This window comes from Bidens hawaiensis, unplaced genomic scaffold, assembly GCF_021521415.1.
Source record: "Bidens hawaiensis isolate Kalapana, Puna unplaced genomic scaffold, B.hawaiensis_p1.1 tig00000458_1, whole genome shotgun sequence".
Classification (NCBI taxonomy): Eukaryota; Viridiplantae; Streptophyta; class Magnoliopsida; order Asterales; family Asteraceae; genus Bidens; species Bidens hawaiensis.
In genome coordinates, this window is record NW_027491030.1 from 3,471,300 (window position 1) to 3,494,842 (window position 23,543).

General features: G+C 33.8%; 4 protein-coding genes across 5 annotated transcripts; 1 reads left to right on the forward strand and 3 right to left on the reverse strand.

Moving 5' to 3' along the window:
- Positions 1 to 4,360: 4,360 nt before the first annotated feature.
- LOC143628490 (late embryogenesis abundant protein At5g17165-like) lies at positions 4,361 to 7,674 on the reverse strand. The gene is made up of 2 exons (XM_077098076.1): positions 7,523 to 7,674; positions 4,361 to 4,795 (listed from the first exon to the last, which is right to left on the reverse strand). The coding sequence occupies exons 1-2, from the start codon at positions 7,621 to 7,623 to the stop codon at positions 4,546 to 4,548; spliced, it is 351 nt and encodes a 116-aa protein (XP_076954191.1). The 5' UTR covers positions 7,624 to 7,674; the 3' UTR covers positions 4,361 to 4,545.
- A 3,376-nt stretch (positions 7,675 to 11,050) lies between these two features.
- LOC143625689 (PTI1-like tyrosine-protein kinase 2) lies at positions 11,051 to 11,365 on the forward strand. The gene has a single exon (XM_077095963.1). The coding sequence runs from the start codon at positions 11,051 to 11,053 to the stop codon at positions 11,363 to 11,365; it is 315 nt and encodes a 104-aa protein (XP_076952078.1).
- A 1,673-nt stretch (positions 11,366 to 13,038) lies between these two features.
- LOC143628497 (F-box protein At5g07610-like) lies at positions 13,039 to 19,268 on the reverse strand. 2 transcript variants are annotated; one of them, XR_013152758.1, is made up of 2 exons: positions 17,476 to 19,268; positions 13,039 to 13,354 (listed from the first exon to the last, which is right to left on the reverse strand). XR_013152758.1 is itself a non-coding variant. In XM_077098079.1 (2 exons), the coding sequence occupies exon 1, from the start codon at positions 19,007 to 19,009 to the stop codon at positions 17,573 to 17,575; it is 1,437 nt and encodes a 478-aa protein (XP_076954194.1). In that variant the 5' UTR covers positions 19,010 to 19,268; the 3' UTR covers positions 13,039 to 13,384; positions 17,558 to 17,572. The 2 variants fall into 2 exon arrangements, 1 of the variants encoding a protein (XP_076954194.1); XM_077098079.1 differs by having other exon boundaries at positions 13,039 to 13,384; positions 17,558 to 19,268.
- On the reverse strand, positions 13,373 to 14,974 carry LOC143628506 (F-box protein At5g07610-like). The gene has a single exon (XM_077098084.1). It carries the CDS (start codon positions 14,585 to 14,587, stop codon positions 13,397 to 13,399), a length of 1,191 nt encoding a protein of 396 aa, XP_076954199.1. The 5' UTR covers positions 14,588 to 14,974; the 3' UTR covers positions 13,373 to 13,396.
- Positions 19,269 to 23,543: the final 4,275 nt, after the last annotated feature.

Here is a 23,543-nt window from a genome sequence, read left to right on the forward strand (position 1 = left end):
TCTATGACAATATAATAAGAAGGCGACATAACATGTTGGCTATGAAGAGAAGTGTCAAAATGCATGTTCAACTGTTCATACAATCTGATCTTTCAATTTCATTGATATATTAATTTCATTCTTTAGTGATTTAATTTGTGATGATGCTACTTCTGAATTAATTGCCTTATCCTTTGTATCAATCAACAACTTTTGGATTCATATGAAATTAAATGATGTTGGACACTAGGAATTTATTTAATGATATACTTGTACTTAAATAAAATGTTTTCACATACTTTGAATGTATAAGCAAATATATTAAAATAGAAAACACAATGTACATCACACGTAATTCAAATACAGTTTTAAGTACAAGCAAATATATATAATATGAAAATTGAATTTTACTAATCCAAACTATTAACTATTAATCAATGTTATTAATTCATACAAAATAATTATAGACTAACAGATCATTAACTACACTTATTTTTTATGATGTAACATCTAATATGAAAATGACACAAATACATCATTTGTTGTATTGTTTATAAATTATAGCGTATAACCGGATAGTAAAAATGGGTGTGTTACATGCGTCGCACGGACCAACGTAACTAGTTACAAGAACATTTAACTAATAACTAATTAGTTAATAAATAAATAGTATGTAAACAATAGCTGAGCTCAAATTCGAGTTTCTAGCAGCTTGGTTATTTTTATATTTTGATTAATCATTTTTCTGTCAGAAGGATCATTAGAGAAAAGGTAAATTAAATAATTTGAACCAAAAATCAAATTAAAAAAAATCTAATATATTTATGATGACAATATAAGGTCAAATGCAGTTAAAAAAACATGCATGTTCATCTGTTCATACAGTTCTATTATCTGCCAACTCTCTTGAATCGCAAGTTCTATTTCCAACACTTTAATGATTCATATTCTTTAAAATAACGACCTTGTTTTTTTTTTTTTTTTTTTTTGTTTAGTCTATCGCACTTTTCAAATTGAAGAGTCCGTTGCCTCACTCTGGCAAGACTATGTTGTCTTGACCGAGCCCACACTGGCTTCAGACCTTGACTTGGGCGTTCCTTCGGGAAACCATACCTCTGATTGCCATTTAACAACCATTATACTGTCAAAAGAGCAGAACTCTTTGACGTAACACACGGTGAAACGAAAACCCGAGTAAGCTCCGGATTTGAGCTGACAACCTTGCAAGAGATAACTCAAAATCAAATCCTTATCATGGTACTGATCTTTCATTTTCATTTCTATTATGTATTTAATGATTCATGGTACTGATCTTTCATTCTCATTGCTGTTATTTATTAAGTGTAATAAGTATTATGTACAAATATTTCTTAAAAGAAAAAAAAACTTAACCTTTTATTTAATTTCCGTATATGTCGGTATATTTTAATTCTTTTTAATTGTAAGCTCCTCTTAAGCCTAAGCGCGACACATGTTATATTGTGGTGCTGCCAACTCTTTAGCCTAAACGCGACACATGTTAAATTGTGGTGCTGCCAACTCTTTAGCCTGAACGCGACACATGTTACATTGTGGTGCCTGCCAAATCAACTTTCATGGGTTCGGTGTTCGGTCCAAACAGATTAGGTGTCACCTTTTGTTTTGGAATATAGACACAAATCATGAGCTCAATTTAATAACTAGAATTTAGGACCCCGTGTTTCGTGACTGGACCATTAAATCTAACGAAAAAACATAAGTAAAAATGTTAAACCATAAACACGTTGCAAGTTGATGCGAAGTCAGTCTGTATCAAGTTACGACATCAAAATAAACAAAAGAAATAAACCCGTCAATGTCAAATTACAACAAATTTTCATATGTGGAACTAAAAAGACCAGCATGTTATTTTTACGAACCAACACAAATTTGGTTCGTATAAGCGGTACCAACACAAATTCGTAAACATAAATTAGTAATAAAAAAATTATTTTAAAAGCGAGCTAGGTATCAAACGTTGAAACGCGCATATAAACTATGAGACGATGATATATTTTTAAATCACGAAAAAATTTTCGGTCATTGTAAAGCTGAACTATAAAAAATATGAAAGTAAAGTTTAAGAAAATCGTTTAACCAAAATTAAGATATATAAAACAGACACTTGTTCAAGGTTAGTGTTTAAAAATATAATTAGTTAAATATTTTAAATTGTTGATAAAAACATTATAATAAAAGAAGTAAAAACTATTATTTTTATTCTTGAAGTTATGATTAGTAAATTATAGATTATAATAATTAATAAAATATTAAAAAATAAATAGTAAAATGAATAGTGAACTTGTGACTCACAAGTATAAACCTATTTGTGATTGAGCGTTTTTTCATAGCCGATGCATTGCACATATTATCAACTTGGCCGTGCAAGATGGGTTAAACGTGATCGAAACGCAAAGAAACAATTTTAAAAGAATGTTACGAGATGTTTTTAGCAACAATAAAACATTTTCAAGATACAAAAAATTTTGTGTAGAAGCTAATTGTCAATGGTTGGGGCCAAATTGGGATTGTCCAACAAGATGGAACTCGACATGTGATATGTTTGAGAAAGCCATCCAACAAAAAGAATCACTAGTTGCGTTTCATCAAATTTTGTCAAGTAGGGGTAAATGTGCACCGTACGATCCTAGAAACTGGTTATTGATTGAGATCGTTACGGAGGTCCTTCAAATTTTTAAATCTTGCACAACTAGTTTATCCGGGGTTTACTATCCAACAAGCCCCATTGCTTTACCAAAAATTGCTGTCATGTGCACAAAGTTGAGTGAACTTCATTGTAGGGGTGCACCTTATTTTGATATGGGTGTAAAAATGAAAGAAAAATTTAGAAAATATTTTCAACAACTACCCGCTGTTTTGACATGTGCTGCTGCGTTAAACCCTTGCATCAATGTTGGTGGTGTTGAAGCTTTAATAGAAAAAATTTGTGATGAGCTAGAGTTAAACGACGATCAAAACCCCTATTATAACCAAACTTTAAAGAATGCTTTCAACACCACCTTGTCTAACATGTATGATGTTTACCTTACAAAATACGGGTCGTCTTCCCAAATTCATGACTCGTTAAGAGCTGTTGCCCAATCCCAATCCCAAACCGACCTTGAAATGGGGATGTACTACATGATTTGGGAAGACGCCGGTAAACGTCAAAAGGTAAACACCCCAAGCAGTGAACTTGGAAGGTATGGTGGTACCAACTTTGTGAAACACATGACTCCGGATGAATTTAGAAGTCTTGATTTGCTGGCTTGGTGGAGAGGTAAGGAGGATGAGTTTCCGATCCTCGCCGCCATGGCCAAAGATTTACTAACGGTCCAAGCTTCCACGGTAGCTTCGGAGTCTGCTTTTTCTGTTTCTGGCAGGGTTATATCGATTAGGAGGACTCGACTCACTCCACCAGCTGTAGAGATGTCAATTTGCTACAAGGATTACTTGGACTCTTTAGATAGGGCACAACATCAACGCTCACTCGAGGGGGAAATGGACTATGAGGCGGGCTTGTATGAAGACGAGGTCAATCAAGGACACACTCAACCAATGACCGATGAAGAAGCCGCGTACGACGATTACCTAAGGAATAGCTCGGGATCGGGTAGCGAAGAAAGTAATGAGTAAGAAACAGCAAGTTGTTAATGTAATCGTGTCTAAGCATTCTTTAATGTTTGTATTTTTGAGTTACGAATATGCGATAACGATTTAATGTTTGTATTTTTAATGTAAAAGCTATAAATGAAAGTTATGTGTTTTTAATATTCCAAGCAAAGAACCCTAACAACGAAAGCAAAGAATGGAGTCAGTCCGTTTTGCCTTGTAGTTACCGGTTTGCCTTGTAGTTACCGGTTTGTTTATACTATGAAAAAATAATGGTTATTTAAAAAAAAAAAAAAAAAAAAAAAAACCGGTTAACCGGTTAGACCGGTTATTAAAAAACCGGTTAATAAAAAAACCGGTTTATTAACCGGTTCTAACCGGTTCCTAAACCGGTCCTAACCGGTTAGACCGGTTAGGGTTTTCAGATACAAAAACCGGTTATTAACCGGTCCGGTTATTAACCGAACCGGTTTTTTTCGGGCCAAAAAAACCGGTCCGGTTAATAACCGAACCGGTTTTTTAAAAAAAACCGATTTGTGCACCTCTACTTGTGAGTGGGATGTAATCCTCTTTTTAATATATATATTAATTCAAAAGCATATTGATCAAATTTAAATTCAATTTATAGAAAGCGTCTATGTATTGTTTCATGTGTCTACTGAATATTTGATTCATCAACAATCATAACAGAGTATAATTATAAAAAAAACACCTTAATATTATAAGAACAGAGTCTAATTAAAACGAGTAATTAAACCCGCATTACCTATATAAAAGCAAGCAAGCATATATAGTCCATGCTACATAATCATGTTTAGTGTTTACATCCCACATACGATAAGCGCAACATTACTACTACACAATAACCGTGTCTTTTATTCCTTACTACACATATATGTAACATACTACCACCAAACGTCGCTGGTCAACTCCGGGTCAAGGGTGAGTCGGTTTCTCCAAGTTCTCAAGTGGACGGAAGAAAGCCTTCTCCTCCAACACTGAACCGGCATTTGCTGCTGGCTCAGACCCTCCTGGCTTTTGCTCATCTGTTGGCCCGAACACCCCGGTCTTTGGGTGTGGTGCCCAGTACTTTTCAGGTTCGTTTCGAGTAATAGCTTCTTCTGGGACCAATGTGGGACGGACCTGATCGTCTATGTTCTTGTCATACGATGCATGCAACCCCCTCCTGAAAAAATCAGACATGTAGCATTATAAGTGTGTCGCAAAATTATAAGACGCGTATAGGACTAGGTATGAGATACGGTTTTACATATAAGACTACGATTAACAATACTCGTCCAATAACTACATATTACAAAAAGAAAAAACTAAATCATATAATAAAGGTAAACAATCCAAGTTCCAATTTGTGAATCAAACCGTTAGACCCAGCTTTTCAAACATAAACCATGATCCGAATTGAACGAGTCTCAATCAAGTCGAACCGGCCGATTCGCTTTGGTTTGGATGGCATTGTCCACTTCTAAAAGTTTATAACTTACTTCTTGATTCAAAAGATGAACAAAGCTTGTAACATAAAAAGCAAAATAGTAAGCTATAGAAGTTGATTTAACATAAGTTTTAAAAACTTTTTAAAATTTAAAAAAGTAAATAGTAAGTCCAGTATATAATTTATAGTTTATGTGAATGTGAAGTTAAATACATTTCATATTCCCTTTTTGGTTGTTGCAATATATATACAATATAGCAACAAAAACCTCAATGCGAAATATTGCCCATTAGTTACTTGATTTAGTATAGAGTGTAGACTAGTGTTTGGTATAGTCTAATGGTATTTTTAAAGTTAAAAACCAAATCTTTCTTAAACCCTTAAGTAGGCGGTAGTTAGAAAGTCAGGGAAAAGATTCCAAATGAGGCTTCTCGCATAGATATTACTTTTCCTTGGATCCTCAATTTATACTTTATTGAGTTCACTTAAAGATATTAAATTTAGTTGAAAAAACATCAATGATTAGAGTATAAAAAAATAACAAAAACTCGCAAGAATATTCAAACTAGGATGTATATTAAACAAATCGAATGTAAATGAACGTGACGTATCTATGTTCGTTCATTTAACTTTAACCGACAAATCAACAAGCACAAACGATTAAACTTAAATGAACGGGGTGTTCTTGTTCGTTCGTTAATAGATACTCGAACAGTTCATGAACGTAAACAAACTAACATAGATGAAAGAGCATGACAAGCATAACCGAGCGAACACCAATTAAAAGAAAAGTATGCATCGCTATTTTGGGCCTAAAAGTTTAATTAAACCTATATTAAAATATAACGAGTGATATATTAATTCAACACACTAGACTAAACTGTAATATACCTAAAAACCTAAAATAAATATATAAACAAAATTAAACAAATGTAAATTAGCTAACATAAAGAGAATGAACATTATTGAGTTTAGATGAGCGAAAGTTTACGATCACAAAAGAGCAAATAAGACACGTACCCATGTTTGCTCATTTATCTAAATGAAGAAAAAAATTTGTTTTGCCTGTTCGTTTATTCAATAAGTAAACATAAACGAATTTCTCACCAAACAGTTAACTCAACGGTCGGTTCATAAAATACCTATCAAACCGTTTCAACCTCTTAAAATCCTCTACACGCATTATCCATGTTCTTGATATTTTATTCCAGTATCTTTTTGATGAATAATATCTTGTCCTTTGGTCTACCCAAAATCTCCATTATATTCGGATAGATTGGAGGTCCTAGTCACTCACCCAACTAATGGTCCTAACCTTATCCTATACGTGACAACAATGGTGCAAACCAACAAAACCATGGCCCCAACATCCTTACAAAAAGTGTACTACACCATCACTTTCCTCTTTTACACTCAACAACTACAGTTCATCTTCTCAACCAAACTGGAATCTAATTCTAAACCATAACTGTAATAATTTCAGGCAACCAAATAATCTCCGTCGATTAAAGGAAGTAACGGTCTAGATGATTGTTAACGATTTTCGGTTGCAGGTTTCCGGTCCATGAAATTATCTAAGATCTAACTTATACTGTTATACACTTATACACACCTAATAAATGACAAATTCGGTAAACTACGACCTAATTGAACACGATCGCAACAATTTTTTTTATAAAATATTACTAGAAAAACACAAAATCAACATACTGATCTATGCATTTATCTTAGATCTTGCTTATACACCCGTAACAGATGACATATTCAACAAACTACGATTTGTAACATTTTCGGAGAATTTCACTTGAAAAACATAAAACCGACACAACGATGTATAAATTTAACTAAAATTTACCTAACAGAGAGATTTCATGTTGCAGGTTTCTGAACTATCAAAATTATCCAAAATGTTACATATACACACACCTAACAGATGATAGTTTCAACAAATTACGACCGAATTGAAAACGACCGCAACATTATTCGTAGATATTTCACTCGAAAAACATAAAATCAACATACCGATCTATAAATTTAATCAAAATAATAAGTTCGTACTGATACACACACAGTCATATACCTAACTGACAAATTTAATCAATCAACTACGAACATTGACCACAATTATCGAAAAATTAGGTCAAATTTCAGTTGACATAGGAACAATCAGCATATAGTCAAATACAGCTCGTTTACTCGTTATACTTGTATTCAATCAGCATATGATATTATTATTATTATCTACGATCTAACAGATGGCAGATTCAACACAAAATGAGCATACTGAACTTCGAATTGAACTAAAATAGTAAGATCGCACCGATACACGCACACAGATATGAGCTATATATATACCTAACCGCAACATTAACGACAGATATTAAAAAAATAAGTTAAGTTAGCATATACAGCAGCTCGTTATAATATAAAACTATATCGGAATGATAATAAGTTAATAACTACCTGATAACGAGAGTTGGATCGACGGCAGGCGATGTACGGATCAGGCTGATGAATCGCTTACCTGAGCTGGCGATTGATCGGATTTGTGAACTGGTGGCCATACAATAATAATAATAATAACAATACAAATAGATATAGATATATTCCGGTGAAGATGAAATCAGGCAGGCGAAGATATCGAGAATAACAAGTAAGTTGGTGTGATGTGTTTCTTTATCTGGATTTATATAATATTATTATTACTTGGATGGATGTTGGTAGGTCACTATAGTTTTTATATTTTTACTATTTTTATTCACACTAGTTTGAGTTTTTTTTTAATGTGGATGTTGAAGTTTGTTTAATGAATGGGTGTTAGCGCGAGCTTTGCTTGATCAGTTTGATTAAACTCTCGTGAGCCTAAATGTGTCTGCTAGTTATGTAACTTGAATCTTTTTTAGATATGTTCGAGTTGTTCTCGAGATGTTGTAAGTTAACTGGGTCGAGATTGTGTTTGTGAATCATGATTTTAGAGCCATCAAGGCCAGTTATGAGGCAGGGCGGAGTGGTTGACCGACACCGGCCTGTCACCTTATTAGGCTCAATTTTTTTTTGAAAAAAAATATGTATTTTAATGTTTAAACCCGATTATTTAACTAATTTGATGCCTAGATTTTTTTTTTTTTGCCTTCTGCCAAAAAAAAAATTCATGATTCTCAAAGATGGATCTGCATGCCATTATATCGTTTCGATAAATCTAGATTTACTAAAGAGCATATGAAAAATTAGAACATACATTACAACGAAACCTTAAGGGTTCTAAGGTGAGAAGCTTCGAGATTGCGAGAGAATGAGCATCTCCCCTTGGTGAGGTTCGGGTCAAGCCATACATATGTTTTAGTTTGGGTTAGTGGGAGTTAATCATCGATGGTACATGAGATTAATGGGAAGTGATAATGGTAACTAAAATTAGTGGCAACTAATCATTAATAGAAACTATGTATAAATGCATACAAGTTTCAAAGATAAAACTATCCTTATAAAGGAATTAATCTTTTATGTTTTTAGTCACCTAAATTGCAACTTTTTCTTCCTATCAAAGATCATACTTGTTCTTTACAGAAACTTCTTATGACTTATTGTGTTATTGATTTCGATAGACACAAAATACTTTAATCTGACAGTAACTTAATACACAACTAAAAATGCTATCTAAAGATTTGAAGTACGAAACCTGCAACTTAGATGCCTCAATTACACTTGCTTTCATTACACATAAAATTATCATATTAAGTTTGCTTATTTTCTCAAGTAAAAGTAACATTGATATTTTGGGAGTGAATTGAAAATGTTGAAAAGATTGTGAAGAAGTTATTAAAATGTTATATTAGCAGAGAAAGAAGTGTAAAAAGAGAGTGTGAGTGGATATTGTTGCAAATATACAAACATATTAATATTCATAAAAAGACTTTTGGGGTAGGTGTTATTGTCATTTGTCAACTAAATATATAAAATAGAAGATAGTCGAAGGTTTGAATTTGACCCACCCGACCCATATGACTTGGGCTAATTGGATATTCGAACACGTATTCCATTATTCTTGTAAGTCGTCATAAAGACGTGGATACACTAAATGGATATTAAAAAAAATGTTAACAAATCGTAATTGAAATAAATATAATTTGATGTAAGATTATCTCTTGTCACGAGAATGGGATACACGCAATATTTTTTTTTATGATTTTTGTTGGTTTTTATGGATTTTACTATTCAGTCTTTTTGTGTTACGTCTTCTATGCTTGTTTTTCACCCTCCCTTTATCTTATTCGTCAGCTCAGAGATGTATTTTACATCAATACATTAGAGATACCCTGAAAAGAGAAAATATGTATATGTTCTCTTATATTAAGTTTTATAACAATCTTTTTGTGGGTAAAAGTTAAAATACAAAGGGAGACAAAAATGAGAAATATATGCAAGATTTGTGGTCTAAAAAAACCTCTAAAAAATCAATAAAAATAATAAAAAAATCATAACTCAAAATATAAATAAAAATGAAAAAAAGTAAAGAAAACTAAAATGCTTCCCTCAACTTTCTTGTTAAAAAAAGACAAAAAAAGACACATTGCATAGGAAAAGAGACATAATGACGAAAATAAACAAAAAACAAAATTATAGATAAAAAAAGACACAATAGATCTTAAAATATAACACAATGTCAAGCAAACTATACACGATGTTGAGTAATATAACACAATATTAAGGAAAAAACACAATGTAAAAAAATATCACAATGAATGACGAAAATAAACAAAAAACACAATTATAAATAAAAAGACATAATGATATTTTCTCAACATTGTGTCTTTTTTTTGAACAATGACGACGGGAGAAACGTTTTAGTTTTTTTTACTTTTTTTTTATCTATATTTTGAGTTATGATTTTTTAATTATTTTTTAAGGGTTTTTTTATGATCATAAATCTTTCTCATTTTTGGTCCCTTTGTGAAATAACTTATCATCTTTTTGTATCAGTTTCTTATTTTATACATATCATTGCATATAATTTTTAACAATTTAGCTGTATGTTTTAGTTTTGTTGACAAAACAACTTCTTTGAAATAAATTTTTATTAAATAAGTTAGAATTAACAACTCAAAACCTTATTATATTTTCACCGGGTTAGAAATTGTACATAAACATGTGGTGGTGTGGTACTTTATTGGTAGAGGAATAAACCATCTACACATGGCCGTCTCTGAGATATCAAGTGTCCAAGACGAGTATAAAAAATGGACCTTATATAAAAAAAATTAAAAGATGGACGGTAGCTGCAATAACCATAAACAAAACAAAGTTACTGTAACAATAAGGTAGACAAATAAAAATAAAGTTAAGTGATAAACAAAACCTAGTTAAACGAATCAATACACCCTCCTAGAAATCCATTGATCAATTCTTCACAATTAATCCTCATACTTTGTGGATTAATTATTAATGGATGTGTTGATTGTTAACGTGCTTCCTGAAGCCCGTTTTAATTTTTTTTCGAACGTTGACTTTCACAGTTAAGCTAGCACTGCGCGACCAAGTCGCGCCCCACCACCCCACTCAGGCCAACTAGGCCCACATACTTGAAGTTTATTTTTTTTAAAGAAAAAACAACAAAAAAGAAAAGTCAACTAGGAAAGGAAATGATATACCTGCCGGAATTTGTATACTTTTTTAAAATCTTTGTAATGATCTCTTTTCTTCTCATTTCTTCGTTATTTCACTTCACTGGTCAACGTTTAAAATAACTAACATTTATACACATATATATACTAAAAAAATTAAAAAAAAGTTATGCCCTCCACCGAAACCGTGCCCTAAACAGTCATCGAGCCCAAGTTTGGGTCTAGGCCGGCCCTGCATCTACATACAAGCCTATAAAAGCCAATCATCCATGTAAATCTAAAATAAAAAAACATGCATCTAGGCTGCAATAAGACACCATTTGTATCTGATTTCGGCCTACAATTTCTCTTAAATCCATCCACAATTTAAAAAATGATCAAATATGTTGCGCTTGAAGGTTACAAACCATCCGAGTTGATAAAAACAAATGAGACAAGTGTTGAAACCAATATCTTCAACTTTGGAGTGATCTTACTTGAATTACTTACGGGTAAAGAACCGAATGAGAAACCAAACCCTAATCAAGATTTTAAGTCTAATTCAATGTTGGATCATCGTATATTCGGTCCAGTTGACGAAGAAGACATTTTGAAATTGTATCGTCTTGCAATGGCTTGTTCGCCATTGCCTTCTTTTAGGCCCGACATAAAGTGCATTTGCAAGAAGCTACAAGAAATCGAATCATGATGACCAAAATCTTGATCATGGTTGTGTTAAATACTTATATGTTAAGTTGATTCTTTCGAAAAAAATAGTAGCTAATGCTTTACACTAGTATGTTTTTGAGATGACAGTTTAGAAAAATCGTTTATTACAATTTAAAGTTATAAAAACTTATATTATTCAAGTAAACATTGTTATCAGAACCGGATTGGTCGTAGTGGGAGCCGGTTAGATAAGCAGTCCGATTGAGCCTATTTGAACTGTTGCCATTTGAGCCAGTCAGGCTGGTTGAACCGACAAATTGAGTTACAGCACAGAATCAAAACAGTAAACTATGGCTATCACGTAATCAAAAACAGAACAAACTGAACTATCATCAACTATTAACTATGAACAACTTTACAAGTTACAGCTTAACAATGAACAACTTACAAAAGTAATAAGCAGCTTACAAAACAATAAAACCAAGTGGCAATAAATTTCCATTATTAACTGGAAAAAAGAAAAAGAAAAAACTTACCGTCGAGTATCGAGCAGTCAATATATAACCTTAAATGAAAGTCCACCTAAGAGACTTGCAACCAGCAAAAGTCGCATAGTCTATGGCATTCGTAGTGATGAACATAAATCGAATAAAACTAAAACTGTTTCCAGCCACTTTTGTTGCTCCCTTTTGATCAAGTCTGTAATACAGTAATTAGGCGTGTAAACGAACCGAACAAACACGAACGGGGCATGTTCATGAATTTAACTTTAACAGAACACGAGCATATAATCGAACAAACTTTTGTGTTCATGTTCGTCCATTAAGAAAACGGGTAATTCGTTTAAAACCTAAACGGACATGAGCGCAAACGAACACAAACAAAATTAAATGAAAATAATAGGAATATTGGATTTTAATAATCCATATTAAATGATATTGGCCAATAATAATCCCTATTCGTTTTATCACCACAGGCAGTCCCAAATTCAAAAAAGTTGGCCCCCAATGGTCCCCCGTTATAAATGACTTAACGGCGTTATAGTTTTTTCTGAATTTCAAACCAATGTTTTAGGGATTTTAATCGTTAGGAGTATACGAGTCGATTTGTGTAAAACTTAGTTTGAAATAGTGCTTCAAAATGACGAAACAATGCTTCAATTCGGGTGTTTGAACTTACAATTAACCAAAATCGAGTCGTTTTGATCATTGTTTCGAGCTAAGTTTTACACCAATCAACTCATATCCTCCTAACGATCAAAAGCCCTAAAACATTGGTTTGAAATTCAGAAAAAACTATAACGCCGTTAAGTCATTTTTAACGGGGGACCATTGGGGGCCAAATTTTTTGAATTTGGGACCGCTAGTGGCGATAAAACGAATACGGATTATTATCGGCCAATACCATTTAATAGGGATTAATAAAATCCAATATTCCAAAATAATATAACATAAGCTAACGCAATTGACATAATTAACCAAACATAACCAAGTATATATGTATGTATATATATACATGCATATAATTTAAACAAGCATAAACGAACGGACATAAATGAACGTATATAAACGAACATAAACGAACCAACATAAAGGAACGAACAAAACGTGTGTTCGTTCAATTAAACAAACAATTTTTTTCATGTTTGTTCGTTTATTAAATAAACGAGAACATAAACGAACTTCCTGCAGAAAAGTTCATGAACGGTCGGTTCGTTTACAGGCCTAACAGTAATCAAGACAGCATTTGTGCAGCTATGCGGTCAAAGAAAACAGTATTTATCTGATTAGCATCAACAAATAAACTGATCTGAAGTAGCAACTGAAATTACACAGAAGCAGTTTGATATGATATCAGCAATAGTTCAAGATTATTCACATTCTAATCAACGGTTCGATCTCACAGCAGCGTTTCAACGAAGATAAAGTTCTAATCAGCAGCAACTGGAACAAATTGATTAAGTTCAAATAAGATTTCATAACTATACTGTCAACAAGCATATTAAACTCTCAAAAGACTACAAAACAAACTAAACACTTCACATCTAAAAACTCACACACTTTGTAACCGGTCAGAATGAAGTTAAACACTGGATATACGGATGAATTTCTCTGCGCCAATGTCTTCCAACCTCAAAGTCGGTGGGCATATTAGTTAACCACTTAAAACTCTTTTCCAGAACATCATACCTTATGATCGCCCTTGCAAATTTTAGCAACAGGAATGTATCTTCTTCCTTTTCACCTCTAAAAATATCAATTACCTTAAAACCGCAATAACGGTCACGTGGGAAGCTCCGGATCATGCCAGGATAACCATTCAGATCATCATCATCCACTCGGTACTTGACAACCCACCCCGAATGATCCCCTAACATCTCAAACACAGTCAGATGGATAAGGGATTCATGAATGGTGGTTTTCACCATATGCAAATGGCCTCGAGATTCCCCAAAGTACTTAGGGAGATACAACTGCACCGGCAACGGTAATGGCAAGGTTTTCAACTGTTCTAAGTTGAGATCGAAATATAACGGATTACGACCAAACGGATTCCAGTGAATCGCTTCGTTCCAGTAAACTCCACTTCCGAAAGGCATATAAAATTCCTCAGAGAAAGAACTGTTTGTAGTCTTCCATTTCCCTGTCTCAGAATAATATATTTGAATAACAAATATACCTGCACCACCAAGAATACAAACAACTTTGAAACGGGTACAGGTAGTTTGATGAAACGCGAGCCCCATGAAACGGATCGTTTTACGAGCACCGTCGTCTCCAGGGACTGAAGGGATGATCGCAAACTGCTTGGTAGTCGGATTGAACACGTAATACTTATTATCACGTGCATGACCTCGATCGCTACAACAAAGAAGTAAACCGTTACAAGATTGAATGATTTTGATCCCATTTAGATCAGGGCAGAAATCGAGACTGCGGAAAGGAGGAGGGCTCCGGTCTTCAACGTCATACGGGACATACTTGTTGTGGACAAAAATACCAGGAGAGATCAGGAATTTGTCATACCGGAGAGTGAAACTTCGGTGACCTAAAAGCCACCACCAGTGTTTGGATACGGATTTGTACTGCAGGATGGAGGTAACAGGGAGCCGGTGAAGAACTTCGGTTAAAAGGTCATCGTTGGAACCGATCCTTTCTGCAGACGAAGTCAATTGATGATCGGAATCTGTTGTGGTTTCCTTCGGGTGGTAGTTTTTTAGGGCGTTACGGGTTTTCCTAATTTTGGCTCTGGTACTTACCATTGTAGAGTTGGTGGATACTGGATGAAAGTGGTGTGAATTTTAATGAGGCAAGACAGTGATGAAAGCTGGCTTTCGATGTAAGCTTTCGATTAAGAATCAATTGATGTAAAAACTCATTTATAAGTCGTAAGAGGAAAGAAATCTCGTGATCGTGGTCTGTTATAAGATTATATGTAATATTGAATAATCAGATTCAGATACTGTGAATGAACCAAAACAGACATTAATATTTATGGTTAGCAGTCGGTGACCCATTGGCAGAGACAAAGCCTCTTAAATACCTAAAGGTCCGGATTTATGTCCCGGGAAGTAAAAGAAATTTGCCTTTCAAAAAGAATATATTTATTGCTAGCATATAAATGCATAATATGATAATTTGCTTTCCATTAACTATATAATACACTTTTTTTATGGAATATTGGATTTTAATAAGTTCACCTATAGTTTAGTATATCAGATATTTTATAATATAACTTTTAACAAAAAGAAATTTATATCAATAAAGTTGTAAAAAAACAAATAGACTGTTTGAGGAATTCAGCAATAAGTCCTTTGACTACATGTTTGACTGATTAAATCTCCAGACTTTGTAAAACTATCAAAACAAACTTTTTTATAAATTTTGGAGACTTAAATGAAGCACATATAAGAACCCTTTTACTATTTTCATAAAAGTTGAAGGATTTAGAACTGCAAGGACGTAATCCAAGGACTTCATCCTTGAGTTTCTTAAAGTTAAGGGATGCAATCATGCAAAAACAAAGTGCGCATAGGCGTGTAAACGAACAAAACATTCGGTGAACTATTTGTGAACCTTTCGGCGGGGAGTTCGTTTATGTTCGTTAATTTAATAAACAAAGAACATGAACAAAAAAGTTTGTGTTCATTTAATTAAATGAACGAACATGAACACATGTTTCGTTCGTTCATTTATGTTCATGGACATTTGTTTATGCTTGTTTATGGGTAGGAGATATTTATGTAAATTATGTATCTTGTAGACCATATCAATGTCCGATCATGTTTGCTTACATATTATTAATAGAAAATATTTATATATTATTTGTATTTTACAAATTATATCATGCTAATATGTTTTATATTTGTTCGTTTGTGTTCATTTATGTTTGTATTCGTTACGTAAGTTCATATATGTTCCTTTATCCTTGTTCAATTATGCTCATGAACTATTCGTTTAGATTTTGAATGAACGAACATAAACGAACACGGGCATGTTCATTTTTTAAATATTTGTCCAATTAAGTGTTAGTGTTCATTTAAATGAAGGAACACAAGCATGCCCTTGTTCATGTTCGGCTGTTCGCTACAGGCCTAAGGGATACTTGTATACAAATTTAGCAAAAGCTTACCAATATTTGGGAGGTGCAATTCATCTAGTGATTTAACTCAGGATAGGTGACTCATCCTCACCAGAAGGCAAAGTTTCAGCCATAACATTACACCCGATTGATATATCTCTTTTAACTGCCAACTGAAACGCCCATGAAGCAGTGGCCCGAGCCCCGAAGTTCAAAGCCCATAAAAGATCTTCAACAGCATTATCAAAGTTAAGTGCTGCATTATCTTCCAAGGGTTTCGGTTCTTCCAAAACGCTGTCTTTTTCCAAAACCATTGATTTTGAGTTTGCTAAAAGCTTGTAATATACAATATGTACTTCTGCAGGTATAAAGTTCAAAACTTTATGAAATGAAAACCAAAAATAAATATACACAGACAAAATTAGAGGTTAACAAGTTTGACCCATTTACTAGAAAGAAAACGGGTCAAAAGTCATCAAAATGTTTCAAATGCATATACGTCTTTGTTTAAGAAAAAATAGATTAAGTGCAAAATCACAAAACAAATATGAAAGTGTTTTGTGGGTCAAAGCACATTCAGTTTCTTAGCGAATAAACACCAACAAGAAAACCATGTTTGTGTTTGACCGTTTGTTTGGTTGAAGTTATAAAAAACGAGCATGACACCTGACCCATTCCTACCCATACTAAAAATAACTTGTTTTGACCCGACCTGTTTTGATTCTAGCCTGACCCGCCCATTTAGCCAACCCTAACAAAAGTAGAAAAGATTATTACTTGATTGGAAGATCAAAGCCCACATCTTTAACAGCATTCAAGATCATCATTGCTTCATTTAAAGACTTAAACTAGCAGCCCTAATAAAGATAGTCCATATTCAATGATCCGGCTCTAACACTTCATTTGTCATCTCAACAAACTTTTGAATCCCAATATCATAATCCCGGCTCTTAAAATACGAATCCAAAACCGAGCTATACATTAATGTACTTAACTCCTCGCCTTTCGACTTCAAATTATTAAACACTTTTTTCAGCTTTTAATGGATTCCCTAAACTCCCATAAGAAATCATAAGCAAATGCATTGTAGCAACATTCGGCTCTGATCATTTGTTTATTAAATAAACGAAATTTTTTCATGTTCATTCGTTTATTAAATAAATGAATTTCCTGCCAAACAGGTCATGAACGTTCGGTTCGTTTACAGGCCTAGCAGTAATCAAGGCAGCATTTGTGCAGCTATTCAGTCAAAGAAACAGTATTTGTTTGATTAGAATCAACAGAGAAACTGATCTGAAGTAGCAAACTGAAATTACACAAAAGCAGTTTGATATGATATCAGCAATAGTTCAAGATTATTCACACTCTGATCATTTGTTCAATATCACAGCAGCGTTTCTACGAAGATAAAGTTCAAATCAGCAGCAAATGAAACAAATTGATAAATTGCATTAGATATATCAAAAATTTTCAGCAAAAGAGCAAGAAATGAGTCATTATGTCAAATAAGATTTCATAACTTATACTCTCAACAAGCATATTAAACTCTCAAAAGACTATAAAACAAACTAAACAGTTCATTAAACATTGAGTCATTACATCAAACAGCTAAATTGCATATATCAGAACTTCTTAAAGCTAAAAACTCAACACACTTTATAACCGGTCAGAATGAAGCTAAACACTGGATATAAGGATGAATTTCCCTGCGCCCATGTCTTCCAACGTCAAAGTCGGTGGTCATATCAGTTAACCACTTAAAACTCTTATCTCGAACATTGTACCTTAGGATCTTCCTAAAATATTTCAACACCAGGAATGTATCTTCGTCTTCTATACCTCTAACAACATCAATTACCACAAAACCACAATAAAGGCTATACGGGTAGTTCCAGATTATATCAGGGTAGCAACCCAGAAGATCATCACCGACTTCAAACTTCAGAAACCACCCGGAATGATCCCCTAACATTTCATAAACATTTAGATGGAAACGGGTTCCATGACATTTGGTATCCACCATATGCAGATTGCCTCGAGACTCCCCAAAGTATATACGGGGGTGAGCATCCCGAGCATCCCCTTCCAAAGATGACATCCTCGCCTGCACCGGCAATGGTAATGGCAAAGTTCGCAACTCCTCTGAGTTGAGATCGAAATAGAACAGACTGCCACCCGACGGATTCCAGTGAATCGCTCCATTCCAGTAAACTCCACTTCCGAAACGCGCATAAGGATTCTCAGAGAAATGGTTGTTTACAGTCTTCCATTTCCCTGTCTCGGAATAATATATTAGAATAACAAATATACCTGCACTACCAAGAATACAAACAACTTTGTAACAGGGACAAGTTGTTTGATGAAACGCAAGCCCCATGAAACGGATCGATTTACAAGCAGCAGCATCTCCAGGGACCGAAGGGATGATCGCAAACTGCTTGGTGGTGGGATTGAACACATAGTACTTATGATCACGTATATGACCTCGATCACTACAACAAAGAAGTAAACCGTTACAAGATTGAACGATTTTGATACCGTTTAGATCAGGGCAGAAATCGAGACTACGGAAAGGAGGAGGACTCCGGTCTTCAACGTCATACGGGACATACTTGTTGTGGACAAAAAGACCAGGAGAGATCGGGAATTTATCATACCGGAGGGTGAAACTCCGGTGACTTAAAAGCCACCACCAGTGTTTAGATACAGATTTGAATCGCAGGATGGAGGTAACCGGGAGCCGGTGAAGAATTTCAGTTAAAAGGTCATCGTTGGAACCGGTCCTTTCTGCAGACGAAGTCAATTGACGATCGGAATCTGTTGTGGTTTCCTTCGGGTGGTAGTTTTTTAGGGCGTTTCGGGTTTTCCTGATTTTGGCTCTGGTACTTACCATTGTAGAATTGGTGGAGGCCAGACGGGCTTTCGATGTAAGCTTTCGATTAAGAATCATTTGATGTGAAAACTCATTTATAAGTCGAAAGAGGAAAGAAATCTCGTGATAGTGGTGTGTTACAAGATTATGTGATATTGTATAATCAGATCCAGATATTGTGAATGAACCAAAACAGACATTAATATTAATGGTTAGCAGTCGGTGGCCCATTGGCAGAGACAAAGCCTCTTAAACACCTAAAGGTCCGGATTTATGTCCCGGGAAGTAAAAGAAATTTGCCTTTCAAAAAGAATATATTTATTGCTTGCATATAAATTCAATATATGACAATTTACTTTCCATTAATTATAATACATTTTTTTACTAAGCTGTTAATTGATTAACTCTAATAAATTCACCTATAGTTCAGTATATCAGATATTTTATAATATAACTTTTAACAAAAAGAAATTTATATCAATAAAGTTGTGAAAAAAACAAATTGACTTTTTGAGGAATTCAGCGGTAAGTCCTTTGACTACATGTTTGACTGATTAAATCTCCAGACTTTGACAAAACTATCAAAACAAAACTTTTTTATAAATTTTGGAGACTTAAATGAATCACATATAAGAACCCTTTTGCTACATTTATAAAAGTGAAGGATTTAGAAATAAGAATTGCAAAAGGCAAAGACTTTTGAAAATAGAAACAAACAAAATCCAAGCACTTCATCCTTGAGGTTCTTAAAATTAAGGGAACTAAATATCTAATCATGCAAAAACAAAGTAAGGATAGGCCTGTAAACGAACCGAACGTTCAGTGAACTGTTCGTGAACCGTTCGTTGGGAAGTTCGTTTATGTTCGTTAAATTAATAAAAGAACGAACATGAACAAAAAGTTTGTGTTCATTTAATTAAACGAACGAACATAAACACATGTTACATTCGTTTATTTATGTTCATTCATTTATGCTCATGTTCATTTACATATTAATATATTTTATATTTGTTCATTTATGTTTGCATTCGTTACGTAAGTTCATATATGTTCATTTATGCTCATGTTCAATTACATATTAATATATTTTATATTTGTTCATTTATGTTTGCTTTCGTTACGTAAGTTCATATATGTTCATTCATGCTCATGTTCAATTATGTTCCTGAACCATTCGCTTAGATTTTAAATGAACGATCATAAACGAACACGAACATGTTCATTTTTTAAACAAACAAAAATGAACACAAATACTTGTCCTCACTTGAAGGCAGCGGGTTCAGCCATAGTTGCAGTTGGATCAGGGTCCTCTATGCCATTATGGGTATCAACGGTTTGACCATCATCCAGTTTTTACATTGGCTTGAGAAAACAGAGGAGTAACGTTTTCCCAACGATTCTAAACGGATAACAAAAACCTAATCAAGATTAACATAAACCGGATGATATACTACACTTTGGGAAAACTTTACTCCTCTCTATTCTCAAGCAAATGTAAAAAAACGGACTGGCATCCGGTTTTTACAAATACTCGCTACTCGGATTAACAAAAGCCTAATCAGGATTAAGTGCGTATTTGTTAATAATGACTTATTAACCATACCAGAAGACTCTTGGCCCTTTGTTAGAACCGATGAATTATGCATCACATAGCTTGTTCTCACTGGATTCTATTCTAGAGGTAATGTTTCAAAAATGTCACTGTTCTCTGCATCATTTGCAAAATGATATAAAGCCTTGACTGAAAACATGCACATCACTGGAACCTTAATGCAATCAATCACCTCATCCCACATCTCGTTGCTGACTTGTGCATCGTCTGGCAATCGCATTATGATCTAACAGTAAAATAAAAAATTGTTACAGATTGGAACAGAAGCATTTGAAAAGGTACTAATAGAAAAAAAATAAAAAAAAAAACTTGCTTTATGAACATAATTAATATATAATATAAGCTTTAAGAGTAGTTTCTATACCAAGCACAACATTCCAGGTAAGAATTTATTATGTTATAAGATAATTTAGTACAAATAACTCTAAGCTGTTTAGATACACCACTGAAGAAAGTTATGTTCCAACAGTTACATGATATTACAACCAGCAGTGTTCGCCAAATAGTCGCTAATTGGTGATACCATTATTGTTTTTTAGGCAATTAGTATAATTAATCGCTACTCGATATAATCTTTGCTAATTGTTCCTAATCGCCCTAATTCCCAATTTCGGTCCATAGCGGGTCGAGGAGGGGTTAAAACCTGTCTACTTCAAAATTTTACTTATAAAAATGTGTGTGTGTGTGTGTGAATTACAGATAAAAATTTGAATTGGACTAACTGCTGGGCGAATAGCGAGTTATACAACAGTGACAAGCTGGCAGTAATCATTAGCTTAAGATCTCCTCCATGTGAGATTAAAAGTTTCTCTAGATATTCAATTGAATGAACATATTATAATAATAATAACAGTCTAATATTATATATATTCCAAAAAATAATAAGCACATCATCCTAGCAAGCAAGCGAGGTACTAGTTTCATTCAATCTCAAACTAATAATAATAATAATAATAATAATAATAATAATAAGAGCAGAACATGTATAATAAACAAATACCTCCAAAATAATAATAATAATCTGAGAAGCGGCGGTGGTTCAATTTGATGGTTGAAAACCCTAGCTATCTTCTTCTGCATCCAAAGCTTCATCCATGGCTGAAATGAGCTTCAAAACACGGGTCGCCCGAATTCTTAAGTTGGTATGGGTTATGTTTTACGGAGTCCTTTATTATGACACCAACCCGACCCGAAATAAATCTAAAAGATAAATTTGTAGCATTAGTGAAACGAATTTGGTTAATATCAGTTATGTGCACTATGGTACCGGAACTAAACCCGACAAAACATGCTTTTAACAAAAATATGGGCTTCAATAAGTTGAGTAAGAGTTTGAATATCAAAAACAAATATATTTTTTTTCATAAAAATATAATTTTTTTTTATAAAAATCGAGGTATTGTCGACCACCCTGGCCTCCTTCAAAGCTGGTGATGCTTAGAGCATTCGCATTCCATTCCATTCCTTATCTCTATCTATATATGTTAACTAAAAACATTATTTTTCTTTAAATTTTGCTTATATTGTAAAAACATCTAACTCTCTATTTCTATTTATATTTTACTCACAAACATTTATTTAATTATTTTATTATATTTTACTTCCTTAAACACGCAATTGATTATATAGAATGATGAATAGTAATCTTCGGGGTCTTCGGGTGTGTTTATGATGATACATAGTCGTTAGTGACTCATAAATAGAGAGATCGTATTAATACTCTCTACTATATATTTTCGAGTATAAATAAGAAATGTTCAAGCTAAATAAGTAAAAAACTACATTGTTTTTCATATTTTAGAGATGAATGGTAATATAGATTGTGAGATGTGAATGCTCTTATGATTGCGTATATGTCCTCGGTCACTACAACAAAGAAGGTGGTTTTTGATATCCTTAAGATCATGGCAAAAAACCAAGACCACGGAAAGGAGGTGGTTTTTGCTGTGCATCGCACTTTGGGCTTTCAACAAAGTAATCATTCATGAGAACTTGATGTGCTGATTCATGATCATAGATGTATTTGTATCTCCAAGTTTGAAATAAGTTGTGGCCGCATTGGACACAAGCTGCATACCGGTAGATTCGGATAAGTTGGGAAGTAGTGACATGCCGTCGGAATCGGGAAAGCCGGGAGGGAACCCAAGACCATTAGAAACGGAATGAGACATTTTAATTTGAACAAATATGAGGTTGAATAATTTTGTTGTATGAAAAATTGAATATCGAGCATAAGGTTTTGTATAAAACAAATATAGATTGGTTAATTTATGTTAAAAAATCTTAGTTTTTTGTTTTAAACGATAAACAAGATGGTCACCACCGGCTGATTCGTGAACCCGGATTTCTCCGGGTTAGGTACCTCGCCTACCCTAAGTCATTCACCGGTGTGCATAGGTAGTCTTATTTGTAAAAGTAGATTTGAACATAGTGTATTTGCTCCTTTTTTTGTCATCGACTAATATCCCATGAACTTATTTGTCTTACAAATTTTCATTACGTAAATTAGACTCGATTGTTTGGTAATTGAAGAATACCAATTCGAGTGTCTCGGTAACTCGCTCTATTCCATGATCGCATCCGTAGTCATACAAAATTTAGCAACTCTTTTCACATTCATGAATGCATCCACAAACTCAATTCACTTTCTAAACAAATGATCTTTCAAATTTCAAGATGATGTATTACTAATCTAATCAAGTTAACTGATTTTTTTTAAAAATGGGTATTATGCATGCAATGTGGTGAGCTAATCACAAAGAGGTATATTACTGAAGCTGTTTTATATCTGGGGTCATCACCAATTCAACTGACAATGAGTTTTCTCCCACATAACCATATCATACGTGCGCTAAGAATGGTTGGTACAAGGTTAAACTGATTGCCAATTCGCTTGGTAATGGGCTTTGAGTTGTCAAATCACTGATAAAGTGCTTGAGCAGCACTGTGAGTGGGAATCTTGAATTTGAAAGCCATTGTGCTGAGCTTTGTGTTGTTATATCACCAGATAAAGCTTAAAACATTAAGTGGCACTTGAATTTAGAAACTAAACGCCAAACGAATTGGCGATGAGTTTTGCAGTGTCAAAACAATCTGTACCGACCATTTCTGACACACATGTGACAGGGATCCTAGATGTAAAACAGCTTCAAG